The sequence below is a fragment of the Eutrema salsugineum genome, unplaced genomic scaffold (assembly GCF_000478725.1).
Source record: "Eutrema salsugineum unplaced genomic scaffold, Eutsalg1_0 scaffold_12, whole genome shotgun sequence".
Lineage (NCBI taxonomy): Eukaryota > Viridiplantae > Streptophyta > Magnoliopsida > Brassicales > Brassicaceae > Eutrema > Eutrema salsugineum.
This window is the reverse complement of record NW_006256895.1, coordinates 1,981,914-1,996,675: the sequence shown is the minus strand read 5'-3', so window position 1 is coordinate 1,996,675 and position 14,762 is coordinate 1,981,914. Positions and strand designations below refer to the sequence as shown.

Below are 14,762 nucleotides of genomic sequence, written 5' to 3'. Positions count from 1 at the left end.
TTAGTGGATCCTCTTATCCCGCAGTTGCTAAGACAGAACGATCTGACAAAATGAATGAACCAACTGAAAAGACCATGTATGGGAAAATAGAAAGATGAATTCCAATTCTACAATTTAAAGATAATATAAAATAAAAATGGTAAATATTAAAATGTAACTATAACTTGAGAAACAATAAGCTATATAAATTTCAAATAGTATGAGTAGCTAACTAATAAATGGTGATGAACAAAAATTCTGGGGATATCTGTGATCCACTCTGTTCCGTCCGGATCATCATTTTTCCGATCTGTATCCGTTTCGTGATTATCCGGATATCCGCTCCATCATTTTTTCTAAATATTTGCTGGATATCCAATCTGCTTCATAAAAATATTTAAAATAAAAATAAAAAATTTCAAAATTTAACCAAAAATGATGATATATTTTTTTTTAAAAAGTCATTTTTCTTAATTTATTTGGAGATGTTTAACGTGAATTATAGTGATGACGTGTCATGTTCTTCTGAAGTTTTAAAAAATTCTGATGTCGATAGTCTAAGAGCATGATTATTCCAGAGACCCAAATGGATCTCTTAAGCAATTGTTTATTATTATTTTGGGTTAAGAGACTTTGATAAAAAAATCTTTAACTTTGGCATGTCCAATGGATTTTTTAAAAAAATATGTAATAATAATGTAAATGTTTTTGCCCATTCACATAGTTACACGTGGCCACAAGAGACGTCTCTTATTATTCTGAAATAAGAAACGTTTCTAAACAATTTGGACTGGATTCAATTATATTTAATATAAAATATGGGTAAAAAACGCCCAAGAAACTGCAATAAAGATAATCTAAGGAGCTCCTATAGTAATAGATTTTTTTCTAAAATATTATAATAATTTATACTTATAGATATAATAAATATAATATTATTAAAAATGAAAATGATCTATTTTCCCACCAATTTTATCACATATGTTTAGATCTCTCTCAAACTATTACCACATTCTATATCTCAACTCAGAGTTATACTTGATAAACAAAATGAATTCAAATTGAGTACAATTCTGACAACGCCTGAATCTAATTAAAGCAAACAACAACATCTTAGTATCATGAACAATTTCTCACTGCGGCTAGTGAGAAAAACTGTCGGCCATAGGAGGTGGTCTTGGTCTCTGAGGTAGACGCAGTGACACTGTTTGCGGATTCAGTGGTAGCATTCATGGAGACAACTGTGAACTTGTATGAGTCTACTCTGTTCCGTTTGGTGGTGAGAGAGAAAAAAGGTTTGGGTATGACGTCAGAGTAAAAAGAGAGGCTTGACTCATCCACGGAATCGAAGCAAAAGGCACGAAGAGCACGAAGAAAACAATAAAATTGTTTAAAAACCTAATTACTTTGGGTCTGATTTTGGTATAATAGAGTCTTAATTGGTTAAATCCGATTAATCATAGTTTTAAATGGTTAACAATTATTTAAGAAAAGGAGACCGAGTAAAACCAAAGTCTATGGGTTTTGAGATATCGAACTATTATTTCGTGGGAATACATGTTCCAAAAATTTTTCTAGGGAGAAATAGTTCTTTAGCTTTCATTTGGTGGAGATATAAAACGTGCTAATAATTTGAAAGAGATATAAACATATATTATAGTTCTCATAGAGAAATAGATCATCTTCTCTCAATAAAATGATTAGTTTTCTGCAACCACACCTAGATTTTAAAGTTAGGTATGGCTCATTGATCACCCCAACAGAGATACATATATTAGCATATATTATCCGTGCTTTTGGGAGTTTGATGTTTGTTTGATTTAATTTTGTTATATCTTTTGATTGTTGATTGTTTGGTTTTTCTAATAAATTTTTAAGTCGTTAAAAAAATGTTAACAATTTTTTCTTTAAAATGTAGAAATTAAAAAAAAAAAGTCAATTTTCACTTTTTCTTTTAATTTTTCCAATAAAAACAAGAGTGAATTAGCTGAAAAATCCAAAATGGAGACGAATTTGCGGAAATGACAAAGAGCCCATCGAAAACAAACAGTATTATGTGCGTGGTCATAAGTAAATACTATTATACCCCTAAAAAGGTTTGTCACGTTGGTCGATGCATTCTGACAAAATATATATCATGATTTTGGGTAGGGTGACTAAAGATATACGTAGAGTATGTAATATCTTTGTGCAAGAAATTACAACTACACAAATTATTTCTGTAAGACGTGTCATATACATTATGATAACAAGTTGTCATATACATTATAATAACAAGTTACATATTTTACTATAGATTAACAGTTATTATATCATATATAAAATATAACTTAAGATATAACATTATATTTTACACGATAAAGATAATGTTAGATTGATAACAATAATAAATTATATAGATAATTAAAGATATTATTGATATACTCAGCATGTTACATATAAATTAACGTCTAACATTATAATTTATTAGATAAAAAATATGTTAGATTAATAACAATAATGAGTTGTATAGATGATTAAAGATGTTATTGATATACTTAGCACGTTACATATAAACTAACATCTAATATTATAATTAACTAGGTAAAAAATAAGTAAGATTGATAATAATAATGAATTATCTAGATTGTTATAGGTGTTATTTTTGTAGTTAGTACGCTACAAATACATATAACACTCTAGATGTATTGTTAGCATTCTAACAATAAAATTATAAGAGTAATTCAGATAGATACACATTATGTTTTAGTTATACACGATAAAAATAATATTAGATATAATTATAAGAGTAATTCAGTAATTCAGATTTTTTTACTTTTTCTTCTGTTTTACTTTTCCACATTCAAGTCCGGTTACCAGAGCAAATTCTCGCAGAGAAACTTGGACAGGAGACCCGACAAACAAGAACCATAAATCATGCTTCTTTTTAACTCGAAGAAGCCTTGCTAGTATTTAGTAACCAAAACTACCGGAGAACAACGACATCTCCATCACTGTTAAAAGTTTCCCCAATTGAGACGCTCGAAGACGGATGACTTTAGGTTCTTCGAGAACATTTAATATGGCCTGTGTGATTTTTAATTCCTGATAGAAATTGATTCTTTCTCCAATCGGCTCTTGGCCGGCAGCAAATACTCTCTCGGAAAGACTCAAATTAGACATTTGCAAGATACACAGTACTAAAAACTTATAAAATTTCAATTGGATATGTAAGTCAACAATTAGATGGAAGAACAACTTACAGGTACAGAACCCAGATAATATACTGTTGGGATGAAGATCGAAGAAAGATGCGGTGAAGAAATAACACATGCAGAGTCGCAAAACCAAATTAGAAAAAGGAGTGACGCCTGATTTCTGATTTTAGACATATGTGTATGAAATCGTAAAACGTCGGTTCGGTTGTCCGAATGAAACACACCGTTTAACAAATTTGTTCGCAAAGGTGTTAACACTGAACAGAGATATAATTTTTTTATAGATACGAAGGAAAGTATAAGGAGAAGAATAAAGAAAAAAGAGAAAGAAATATAATAGATATGAGTAAAGAGGATATAAATAAACATGTATTAAATAAAATTATACTGTGTTCAAATAGTAGTTTTTCCTATATAGCAAATTTTGAATCTACCACATTTACTTTAAAAACAATTCTAAAATTTTGACAAAATGTTTATGGTGGTGAACTTTAATATGTCCGCCAATAAAAAATGGAAATTCAATCAAAAAGGAAATTGGGCCATGATTTTAGGCCCACTAATTTCTCGATTGACTTTGTTCTTCTTCTTCGCTACGAACTTTGTCTCATCTTCTTCGTTCCTCGACCAGTTTGGGATAAATCAGAAAATCACACCGAGCTCTCTATCATCATCTACAATCACACCGACAAATTATCTGAATCCGATACCAAAATCGTTTCCAGCTTCATTTGGATCCACCAATTTCGCCTTGGATTTTACTAGGGTTTGGTCTAAGCTCTAATCTTCTGATTTCTGAATTCTGAATTCGAATTCCGCAGAAATTTGATTGTTCTTCGAAGGAACATAGAAGATGAAGAAGTACGGTCTGCAAATCAGAGCTCCTTCCCAGAAAAAGCAACCACCACCTCGACCTGCTCCAATATTTAATGAAGATGATGACGATGATGTTGAGAAGGAGATTTCTCGGCAAGCTTCAAAGAAGAAAGCTCTAAAAGAAGTACGTTTTTTCGCTCTGTTTATTTCTTAGTTTTTTTGTTCAATTATCATCACCTTGATAAATTGATTCATTGGTGTTGATTCTATTGTTTATAGATTGAGGAGCAGCACAAGAAAGCTTTGGAAGAAGACCCTTCTGCTTTTGCATACGATGAACTTTATGATGACATGAAACAAAAGGCTGTTCTTCCACGAGCGCAAGATCGCCAAGAGCGCAAGGTAATGTAATCTCTCTTTGAGTTATTTTGCTATGAAAATCATTAGAGAAAGCTTAGGATTTTATCAAAATTTTCCTTATATGTTCTGTAAGAGGAAGATATAGGACTCATTGAGTACAACAATGGAGAATGTACCATCAAAAGCTTAGTCACTCATGTTTATATGTTGTACTAAAGACTTGAAGCTTGTCTATACTTTCGTAGCTTATGGAATCAAAATCTTGTTTCCATGCTCTGAAGAGGAATGAATAGCTTCTTGACGGTGTTACATATAGTTGTTGTACTTATTTTAGGTGTTTTTAGCTTCACGAATTGGCTGGCCTATGCTTATGCGTTGTTTGCTTCTTTATTTTTTTTGTTGATTGCAGCCAAGATATATCCAGCACTTGATGAAAAAGGCAGAGCAGAGACAGAAAGAACACGACATAATTTACGAGAGAAAGCTTGCGAAAGAGAGGGAGAAAGACGAACATCTTTTCTCAGATAAAGAAAAGTTTGTAACTGGTGCTTATAAAAGGAAACTCGAGGAACAAGAGAAATGGCTGGCGGAAGAAAGATTGCGTGAACTTCGAGAGGAGAAAGATGATGTAAGTTCTGTTTCTTGTCTAATCTACACTTTCTTTGTTCACTATATGTCATTACTAAACTAGTGCTTGCTAGGATAGCCGAAGTTCTTGTTTTGTCCGCTTTCGTATCTGTCTTAACTCGTAAGTAGCTCAGGTTTGGGAACTTTGTTTGCTTGATCGCAATCTTTTCTTCTTAAAACCTTGTTGCATGTTTTGGATTTTAGTACATGATGGGCATGTCTAGAACTCTCTCTGTACTAGCAAATGATTAGGAGATATAGCTTTCGTGGATTTTAAAATGTTTATTTTTCTATTTAGACTCATTTCTCAGCCCTTTCATTTGTTTTTCATCTTCTACTAGGTTACAAAGAAGAAAGACTTGAGTGATTTCTACTTCAACATTGGAAAAAACGTGGCATTTGGAGCACGAGATATCGAAGCTAAAGAGGCAGAGAGGCTCGAGGAACAAAGAAAGGCAGAGAAGCTGGAGGAGCTGAGAAAAGAAGAGACGAGGGAAGAGAAGAAAACTGATTTACCAGAGAAGAAAGTGTCGCCTGATGAATCAGGAGATATTAATGGATCAAATAGTAGGAAACGGAAAAGTGTGGAACCGCAAGAAGAAGCAGAGGAAGAAGCAACTGAGAAGAAGATTGGTTCAGATCCCACAGAAGAGAGAGATTCATCAATCAAAGAGGCAGCAAAAGAAGCGCCTAAAGTCACTTACGAGCACCGGATTGCTGCTGCTAAAGAACGGTTAATGGCTCGGAAGAAGGCAAAGTTGGAAGAATAGTTTGTGCAACTTTGGCCAGATTTTTCAGTCCAACGGTTTACTTTTTTGGTGTACTTCTCTTATGATTGTCGATCACTTTTTGTTTAAAAACTTTTCAAGATAAAACTTATTAAACGCTATTTGGAAAATTGCTTAAAATTACAACATTTTTGTAACTATTCAAAGAAAAAATGAACATTGAAACACATACTGAGGAAGAAATGACAAATCATACATAGATGTATTCCATGGTTGAAATGGCGCTGGTCGCTACGCGGGCGCTTGGGTTTCGACTAGAGTCTAGTCGATTAGTTTTGAAGATTTTTATTTTTTTAAATAAGTTATGAACCATGGTCGAAATATGCATATTTGATTGTCAAAAGTAATATGAAATATGCATATTTGATTGTCAAAGTAACATAACAATACGAAATCAAGTTCAAAACACATCAAAATCCAAAAAACAAAAGAGAAGTACAAACACATGATGCCAAAAAAAAAAAGATAGTCTTGATATTGAGAGACCAAAAAAATACAAGGAAACCATAATCTTCATCCTTTCTCTCTTCAATCATCAAGTTATCATGTGTGTTGTACTTCTAGATGTGTTTGAGCTTGTCATTTACTAATGAAACCTGCAACAAAAGAAAAATTATAAGGTCAAAACAGATGACAATACAAGAGATAACACATAATGAATTGAGAACACAATTTTTTTAATCCTATAAAAACCATGACTAATTGATCACATACTATACAAACCTCTTCTCTAATCCTAAGATGATGTTAACAAAGCAAGACATCGAAGACATCATAGAAAGACAAATACATAGATCCATAAAAAATATCAGAACATTGACTTCAAATAATAAGAAATGACAAACAAGAAACTAACCTAATTAAGAAGTTTGTGAGTCCCGAAACGAGGAACTTCTTGGTATTTATCAGGTTCGAACTCCATGTCAATAGCATCTTCCGGTTCAGAATCAAAATCATCATCATAGATGTCTCTTGTCCGTGGTGCTTGTGTGGCTAGCATCAGATTGATTTCACTGTCTTGGTCTTCCAAACGTGGTCCTGCGATCCATTCTTCAACTGTATCTTCATTACCATCTTCGAAGATAGCATCAACATTTTGCTCTCTTATCCTTTTCTGTTTGTTGAACAACTTAGCATTAAATTGGACATAGACTAGATTGTTTAAGCTATTCACATTTAGTCTATTCCTCTTCTTAGTGTGGATCTGCAAAACCAGAGAGAAACCAGAGTTCAACGATTAACATATGAACTTGTGAGAAAACAATACAAAATATAAAGCCAGAATACACTAACTGATTCAAAACAACTCCAATTTCTTTCACAATCCGAAGAACTAGAGTTCAAAGCAAGTATTCTTGTTGCTAACTTTTGCAAAGTTGGTGCACCAGATCCATATGTTGACCGCAAATTCCCTGTGTCAATTCAAGTGATGATGATCAAATAAGTAGTGAGGATGAGTAACTAAGAGAATTATAGTGAGGAGACTAACCTGGATCAAACTTCTCATCTCTTGTTTTACAGCCTCTTAATGCTAAGTTTTTTCCAAACAATCCGAGTTTGTTCTTGTAGAGATTAACCTCATGATTCATAACCTTATCTTGAGAATCAAAGTTACCATGATAAAAAGTCTCTACACAGCTGATGAATCCTTCTACGATGGCCATTTCACACTGTATATTGTTGTCTTTGTAGAAGTAAAACGGGTTTAGGAAACAGCCACTTGTAATGGAGAATCCAACCTACCTTTCATCTTTTCATCAATAATTTGAAACAGGCTGGTAATTCTTTTCCAAATGATCACAAGCTTCCATTATAGATTTCTTGGTTTCTAAAATCTCACCAAAAATAAACCCCATTGAAGGTATCTTCTCTCCATTGAAGGTATCTTCTCTCCATCGGCCAGCCTTGGAACCTTCACCAAAGGGCTGAAGATCTTCAAAACCATCATCACAGAATTCCAAAAACCGAAACTCATAACAGTATCAAATGTGTTCTTTCCCTTCAAAGTTTTTGAATGTGTACATTCATACCACTCATCACTTGTAAACATTGCCTTAAGCTGAGCCTTCTTATCATACATGCTGTGGAGAGTCAAGAAACAAGTTGCAAACCTTGTTGCACCAGGTCTGATGATATCTCTCTTCTTTGTATATGCTCTCATCATTGACAAAGTTTTATCATGAGCATATATGAAGACAGTGGCTGCTTTTGCTTGACTAATAACCTTGGCAAAATTAGGCAACATCGAAACTCCCTCAAGCATCAAGTCTGGGGTGTGAGCTGCACATCCACTCTAAAAGATAGTTGGTCTCTTCTCTCTCAACATCCTAGCCGCTGATACATTGTTGGTTGCATTATCAGTAACCACATGCATTATTTTTTCAGCTCCTACGTCTTCTAGGCACTGGTCAATGTAGTTGAAGATGTACAAACCAGTATGTGAATCTTTTGAGGTGTCCTTTCAAGAAAGAAAGCAAGTATCACCTCTTGAATTGACACACAAATTCATGATGCTTCTTCTTTTCATGTCAGTCCATGCATCAGTCATCACAAAGCAACCTTCTCTTTCCCATTCTTCTTCTAAAATCTTCACTTTTTGCTGTGTCCTCAGAACTTCTTCATTTAACAATGCTTCACGCAGCTGGTATTGACTTGGTGGTACCCAACCAGGCCCGAACTGTCCCAATGCTTCACAAAACAACCTAAAAAGGTTCGTTGTTGGCATACAACATGTGTCTTCTCTTTAGAAATAGCATCATGGATGCTCTGTTGCCTTTTCCGAGTAGCTAACGAAGCTTCTGGATCAATGCAGCTTGCAAATTTATCAATCGGACCTTGGAAATGAGGTGATCTCATTGTTCCAAGCTCTTCTCCTAGTTCATCAGTGGCTTGCTTCTCAACATTCACCTCAGATCGCAAATCATCTTCATGTCTTCTTTTCAGACTTTTCTTCTCCTTTGCTTCATTCAATGCCTTCATACACTTATCCTTATCCTCCTGACTTGAAGCCACGACACCTTTCTTATGTGCAATGTGTTGCTTCAATCGATGAATTCCACCCGATATCTCTTTTCCACAAAGTTTACACTTCACTTTGTCTGGATTCAAGGGATCATACAAGGCACCATACTCCCATCCAACATCAGCTGAGTAACGCTTAAGAAATGTGAATTTTCTGGTGGTGGATCAGCCATTTCAGGTAGTGGATCAGCCGGAAAGTAATGAAGATGAATGGTGGCCTATAAGTTAGATGAATGGTGGGTTATAAGTTAGATGAAGATGGGTTTAGGTTAAATGAATGTGGGTTCTAAGTTATATGAAGATGAATCAAAGAACAGAATCAGAACCAATACACAACACCAAACCAAAGAACTTGTTCTTTGTTAGAGAGATTGAGAGATTCAGAGATTGTTACCTCAAAAACGAAATAGAAGACTTTGTAGATGATGAAAGGGCTTGATTTGGTCAAGATTTCTTGATGTTCTCGGATATTGATGTTGATTAAGCTTGATTTCCTCCTGATTTCATCGTGAGTTGCTTGATTTTCATCGCGATTAGGATTAGAATTTGGGGAAATTTAGTTTACGGTTTGTTTAAGATCAATCGGGTTTAATCATTAGACCAAATGTAATGTCGTTTTACAAAGAAAAGAAAAAACATATATGGGCCCGAGACAAGCCCATCAATAAACCCACAATTTTTTTACCGAGTTTCTCAAAATTTGGGCTGATTTTTTTTCTGATTTGGGCCGCCTTTTTTATTAATCGCTTCTAGACGGTGGAAAATCGGTTTTCCGCCTACCACCACCGACCAGGCCAAAATCGCGGTGGTGACCCTCCTTCCAGCGCCTAGGCGGACGACTAGGTCCGCCTAGGCGGCTAGGCGGCTGCCTTTTCGAACATGGGATGTATTATAGAGTTGAGGTACTAATAAATTGGTTAATTCATTCATTAATTATTTGTTATATTTTTAGATGTCTTGGTATATTAATTTATAAGTGTTTCACCAAATACTATATTTTTTAAATAGATATTAGATTATCTTCTGTGCGTCTGCACAAAAAAAAAATCTTTATTTTTTAATTTTATTTTATAATGTAATTTGTATTTTTTACAGATTTAATAAATAATACAAATTTATTTTGTGTTTAGATAAAATTTATTTTTTAAAATTATTATAAAAATATACGTTTAACCCCTCCATTCGATTAATTTGAAAAAACTATAAATATAAAAACATAATTTATCTCATTCGATCATATTATCATATAATATAAATTTTTTAATTTTAAGTATTTAAATTTTTTGAAAAGATTGATTATGAAAAACTAATAATTATATATCTTTTATCATTTTTGCTATTATAAAAATATTATTTAAAGTTGAATATTTAATTAGAAAATAAATTAATATCTTATTTATTATTTTTAGAAAGACAATAAAAACTAATTTTTATAATTAATTCTACCTACAATATATCTTAAAAAACAATCTAAACTAATCAAATTCAAATTTTGATTTTTTTGAAAAAAATTAAATATATTATTTTACTATTTTCGAAATAATAAAAAATAATCAAATTATTTTTTTTCAACACAAATAACAGTTATCCAAAGACAGAATAGTAGAAATTTTTTTAAAAAAAATATCTTTGGATACAAAACATACTTCTGTTTGAATAGAGTAGTTATAAAATTAAACCTCATAGCTATTTTCAATCAAGTCATCAACTATTCTTGGATCCGCTTTGATCATTTTAGGCTTGGATTATGCTAAAAGAGAAAATATAAACTAGAGTAGACCGAGCTAACTGGAAATATATCTCTGCTTGTTGGTATCGATGATAATGTCAATCTATATACTTATTTGTGTAGTGATTTGCTTACGTGTCCCGCTCACAGCAAGTTTCACAGTGTTTTGCTTACGTGTCAGCTCTAGAATGAGTTTCGGCTGCAAAAAGATATTTTTACCCCATTTATCGATTATGTGTCATTTTTTATTGGTTCTTATCTGATGATGTGTTAAAAATAACTTAAAACAAACCGTTTAACTTAAAAAAAAACCGTTTTAAATTATTGTGGTTTAATGCTTTATTTCGCTGTCAAATCAAACCGTTTCTAATATTTTATAAAACCAAAATTTAGTAAAAATTTAACAAAAATTTTAAAAATCAATAAATAGAATATCTAATGGAATGATGATATTTGGTGATGTCTAGATTAGTGTATTCGACTTCAAATATTTTCGTATAAATATGTACATGATTTCTTTCTAATTCTCTCACACCTTTTTTAAATTTTTTTTAACTCTTCCTTCTTCTTCAAATGAGTTCGTACGATACTTAAAAAAACTAGGTCTTAAATACATAGAATGGTGATCAAAAGATTTTAAACTATTTAAACTAAATTATTTGAATACTAATATGTTTTTATCTACATTCTTCTATATTATTTTCACGATCATATCTTCAAACATTAAAATGTAAGGAAATCTAATAAAAAAATATACTCAATAATAGAAAATAAAAAGTGACTTCAAACTACTATTAGATTTTCAGACAATAAAATGAAAAATTATATCAGCCTACGTCTTACATGGGCAAGTTCACTAGTTAGTAAATATTATTTGGTTTGCTAATCTGTTTTTAGTTATGAGATTTTTGATCAATGAAACAAAGAAAAATTTTAACAAAATGAATTTTTTTGGTTTGTTTATTTTTTTTCAGTTATTCGGTTTGTTTTAATATGGATACCTGTTTATAACTTTATATTTGATGCTTTTTAAAAAAAAAAAATCTTTCTGAATCAGTGTCCCTAAAACAATGTATTCAGTCATAAAAAATAAAAATATCAAAAATCTTGATCATAAGTGCATTGGTTCTAAGAGTACCCAAATTTTTTTTTTAAAAAATATATATATCAAGTGGCATCGATATGCTAGCTTAGCATATGTTGTAACAAGATTATTACTGATTTCTATGGATTGTATTTGTTTTACATGTTTTTAAGATCTGAAATTTTAGTTTGAGATGTGGCTCAAGGTCTCACTTATAATCAGGGAAAATAATATATAACCACATAATCAAAAACTCAAGAGCATACTGCAAAATAATGAATCGGATATATCTAAATATTTATAAATTTCTAATATAATTAATAGGAAGTAGTTTTTGGGAGACAACAATATAATTTTTTTTACTTAAAAAAAACCCAACAAGATAAATTATTGAAACATAAACTTAAATAAAAAAACAGATAAATTAAATATAAAAGATTCAAAAACCAAACTTCTCCATATGGTCAGAGGACCTAGACACACAGTTGTTTTCAATTTTGTTGTTGTTCTTGTTCATGTGATCAGAGTCCGATGATTCTCTACTTCCACTAATGCCAGCATTATGATTCATGTTCATAATATTATTGTTGAAGCTCTGGTTCTGTTTGTATTGGTCCTCTTGATTTACACGATAACTGTAAAAATTGCCATCAATTGATTGATTTATCCAAGGATTACCAATCAAAGCATTAGATCCAACATCATAATAATCTTGATTCACTGGTGGAACACTTCGAATTGGAAGCACCATATCACCATGAATTTCAGGCAAAGAATCAAAATGGTTCCCAACAGCAACAACAGTAGAAGAAGAAGGACCAAGAGTTCCAACAAAGTTGTTGGTTTCTTTAACATTTAAGAAAGGTTGGTTGTGATTAATTTGTTGGATCTCAACAGAAACTACCTGAGAAACAGAAAGTTGATCTATCTTTGAACGCTTGGTTTTACGACTACGTCCACCAATTGGTATGTCCTTTAACGTTCCACCATGAGTCCAGTGTCGGCGACAGTTCTTGCAGATGTAGCGCGGTTGAGATACGCTATAGTTGTTGTAATAGCAGAACTTAGTGTTGTCTGAATTACACCTTGGACACACTCGTGGTGGAGGCTTCTCTTCATTCACCTGATTGTCTCCTATCACAAAAATATTCGAGTTATCCATTTTTCTAGAGAGCTAATTAATTTTTTTTAATGGTTATTATGTTTTTTAATGATGTGAGGGCATCTTCTTATACAGGCTCTTGGAAAGTGGAAATTGAAGAAGAGATAAGTTTCAGATCTAGAGAGTAAGTTTATGAACGAAACATGTCAAAGATTGTGTATTAATAAAATCTGAAGATTAATCTTCACACTATAAACTTTAGGCTAAGCTTAGTCAATTACCTAGTCTTTTTTACTTTATTGGATGTATATGAAAAATGGAGAATCAAGAAGATATGATTAAATGAGCCAAATCATATATTCAGAAACAAAATCTAAAGAGATTTGAGAATATAAAGCCAATTTTAAGCAAAAAAATTATAAATTGTGTGTGTTTTACTACAAAACATATCAGAAAACACGTACGCCTGTATGATAATATTTCTTTTATAATTTTTTAATGAGATTTGCTATAATATTAATTGATACAAATGGTGAAAGCTGAAAGGATGTAGAAGATTATAATACCCAATACTAAGAAAACTATAAACTCATGTAACCATAAAAGAAAATAACCTATTTCGAAAATAGACAAAACACATAAATACTTTTTAGAAAAGTTAGAAATTGAATAGTGATTGATTAAGAGAGAACGATAATGTGCTGAGCACATGTGTTACTAAATTACCAATAATGAGAAGCAATACTATTATCAGCACCAATACCAAAATCAAAGAATGACAAGAGACTCAACCAAAACAAGAAACTTTTGACCAAATTCTTATTTTCTTTCTAATTATTTGCTCTTAATTTTAGCTATATTTTCTAACTATTTTCTACTGTCAAATACAACAAAAATTTGATGTAAAAAAATTCTTATAAAAATAAATTGTATAATCAATTCAAAAACAAAAAAAAGAAACATTTGTATGTGTGTAAGTATATACGTTCACAAGTGTTTTTTTGTGTCACATATGAAAAATATGTAACATCAAAACTATATGTGTAGGGTTTATAGCAGTGAAAAAGAGTGCATGAGTTCACAATACTACTAATCCAAAGGAGACAGGAAACTCAACCATATAGGAAAATTTATGTATCAAGTATTTTATCTTCCATAAATTTTTTTTTTAGGGATTTAAACAATTTCCTTCCTAATCATATTAGATCTCATAGTATTTCGCTAACAAAATAAAAAGCAAAAAAAAGTCTATATGTGAAAGGTTTTGCGCCAGAATATAATAACTGTTATTCTTTGCCCAACTAAATTTAAATGGTTTAAAAATTAAAAGTTCAAAATTCAAACACTCAAAACGGTCAACAATTATTTCTAACCGATAATAAGCTCAAGTTGTTTACTGATGAGATGGATAAAAAGGAAATAAGCATTATTGTCGAAACAAATAAAATTAACCCAACCACACACTATGTAAATTAAATTTAGGACCTTAGAACAACAAATCTTCCACAGTTATTTACTATTAAGCAAAATATATATATATATATATTTGATGGTTGGCCAAATATGAAATTAATAGAAGTGAGAGACACTTAATATTCTAGATATATATAACCATAAATATATCTTATCTATACACTAATACAGCTCACGTACATCAAAACAAACAAAACAAACGTAGGATTAAAACAGAGTATTAACTGAAAACATAACTTTACATAAAGAGATAAAACACTTGAAATCAGAGGAGCACATAAATAGATGTAATTGAAACTTAGTTCTATGTAGTTATACTGTATTGCCGTAGAGATCTATCTTATTTATATACTAATGCATCTTACATATAACAATCTTTTAATTGTAATTGTTAAACCAAATTATCAATCATATAATTGTGGTTGCCCAATTTGCTTTTAATTATGAGACTTTTGGTCCATAAAACTTGCAGTCAAACATAAATTGAATTTTGTCCGCTTTTTTGCCTAGTGCAGATTTTGGTTTACATGTGAATATTTGAACAAAATATAACTTTAAATTTGATTGTTCAAGATATTAAAATCAT

At 31.5% G+C, this 14,762-nt stretch overlaps 2 protein-coding genes and 1 pseudogene across 2 annotated transcripts; 1 reads left to right on the top strand and 2 right to left on the bottom strand.

The window, feature by feature from the left end:
- Positions 1-3,797: 3,797 nt before the first annotated feature.
- On the top strand, positions 3,798-5,865 carry LOC18025406 (nuclear speckle splicing regulatory protein 1). The gene is made up of 4 exons (XM_006408631.2): positions 3,798-4,176; positions 4,272-4,394; positions 4,762-4,980; positions 5,321-5,865. The coding sequence occupies exons 1-4, from the start codon at positions 4,030-4,032 to the stop codon at positions 5,747-5,749; spliced, it is 918 nt and encodes a 305-aa protein (XP_006408694.1). The 5' UTR covers positions 3,798-4,029; the 3' UTR covers positions 5,750-5,865.
- A 758-nt stretch (positions 5,866-6,623) lies between these two features.
- On the bottom strand, positions 6,624-10,741 carry LOC18025405 (annotated as a pseudogene).
- A 1,299-nt stretch (positions 10,742-12,040) lies between these two features.
- On the bottom strand, positions 12,041-12,763 carry LOC18025404 (dof zinc finger protein DOF4.4). Its single transcript, XM_006408629.1, has one exon. The coding sequence runs from the start codon at positions 12,761-12,763 to the stop codon at positions 12,041-12,043; it is 723 nt and encodes a 240-aa protein (XP_006408692.1).
- Positions 12,764-14,762: the final 1,999 nt, after the last annotated feature.

What these genes read in the sequence shown, in the direction of transcription:
- LOC18025406 (XM_006408631.2), top strand. Translation starts at nt 4,030, where the DNA reads ATGAAGAAGTACGGTCTGCAAATCAGAGCTCCTTCCCAGAAAAAGCAA. An exon ending in AGAAGAAAGCTCTAAAAGAA is followed by an intron (nt 4,177 to 4,271) that starts GTACGTTTTTTC and finishes TATTGTTTATAG; the next exon opens with ATTGAGGAGCAGCACAAGAA. An exon ending in AAGATCGCCAAGAGCGCAAG is followed by an intron (nt 4,395 to 4,761) that starts GTAATGTAATCT and finishes TGTTGATTGCAG; the next exon opens with CCAAGATATATCCAGCACTT.
- LOC18025404 (XM_006408629.1), bottom strand. Translation starts at nt 12,763, where the DNA reads ATGGATAACTCGAATATTTTTGTGATAGGAGACAATCAGGTGAATGAA.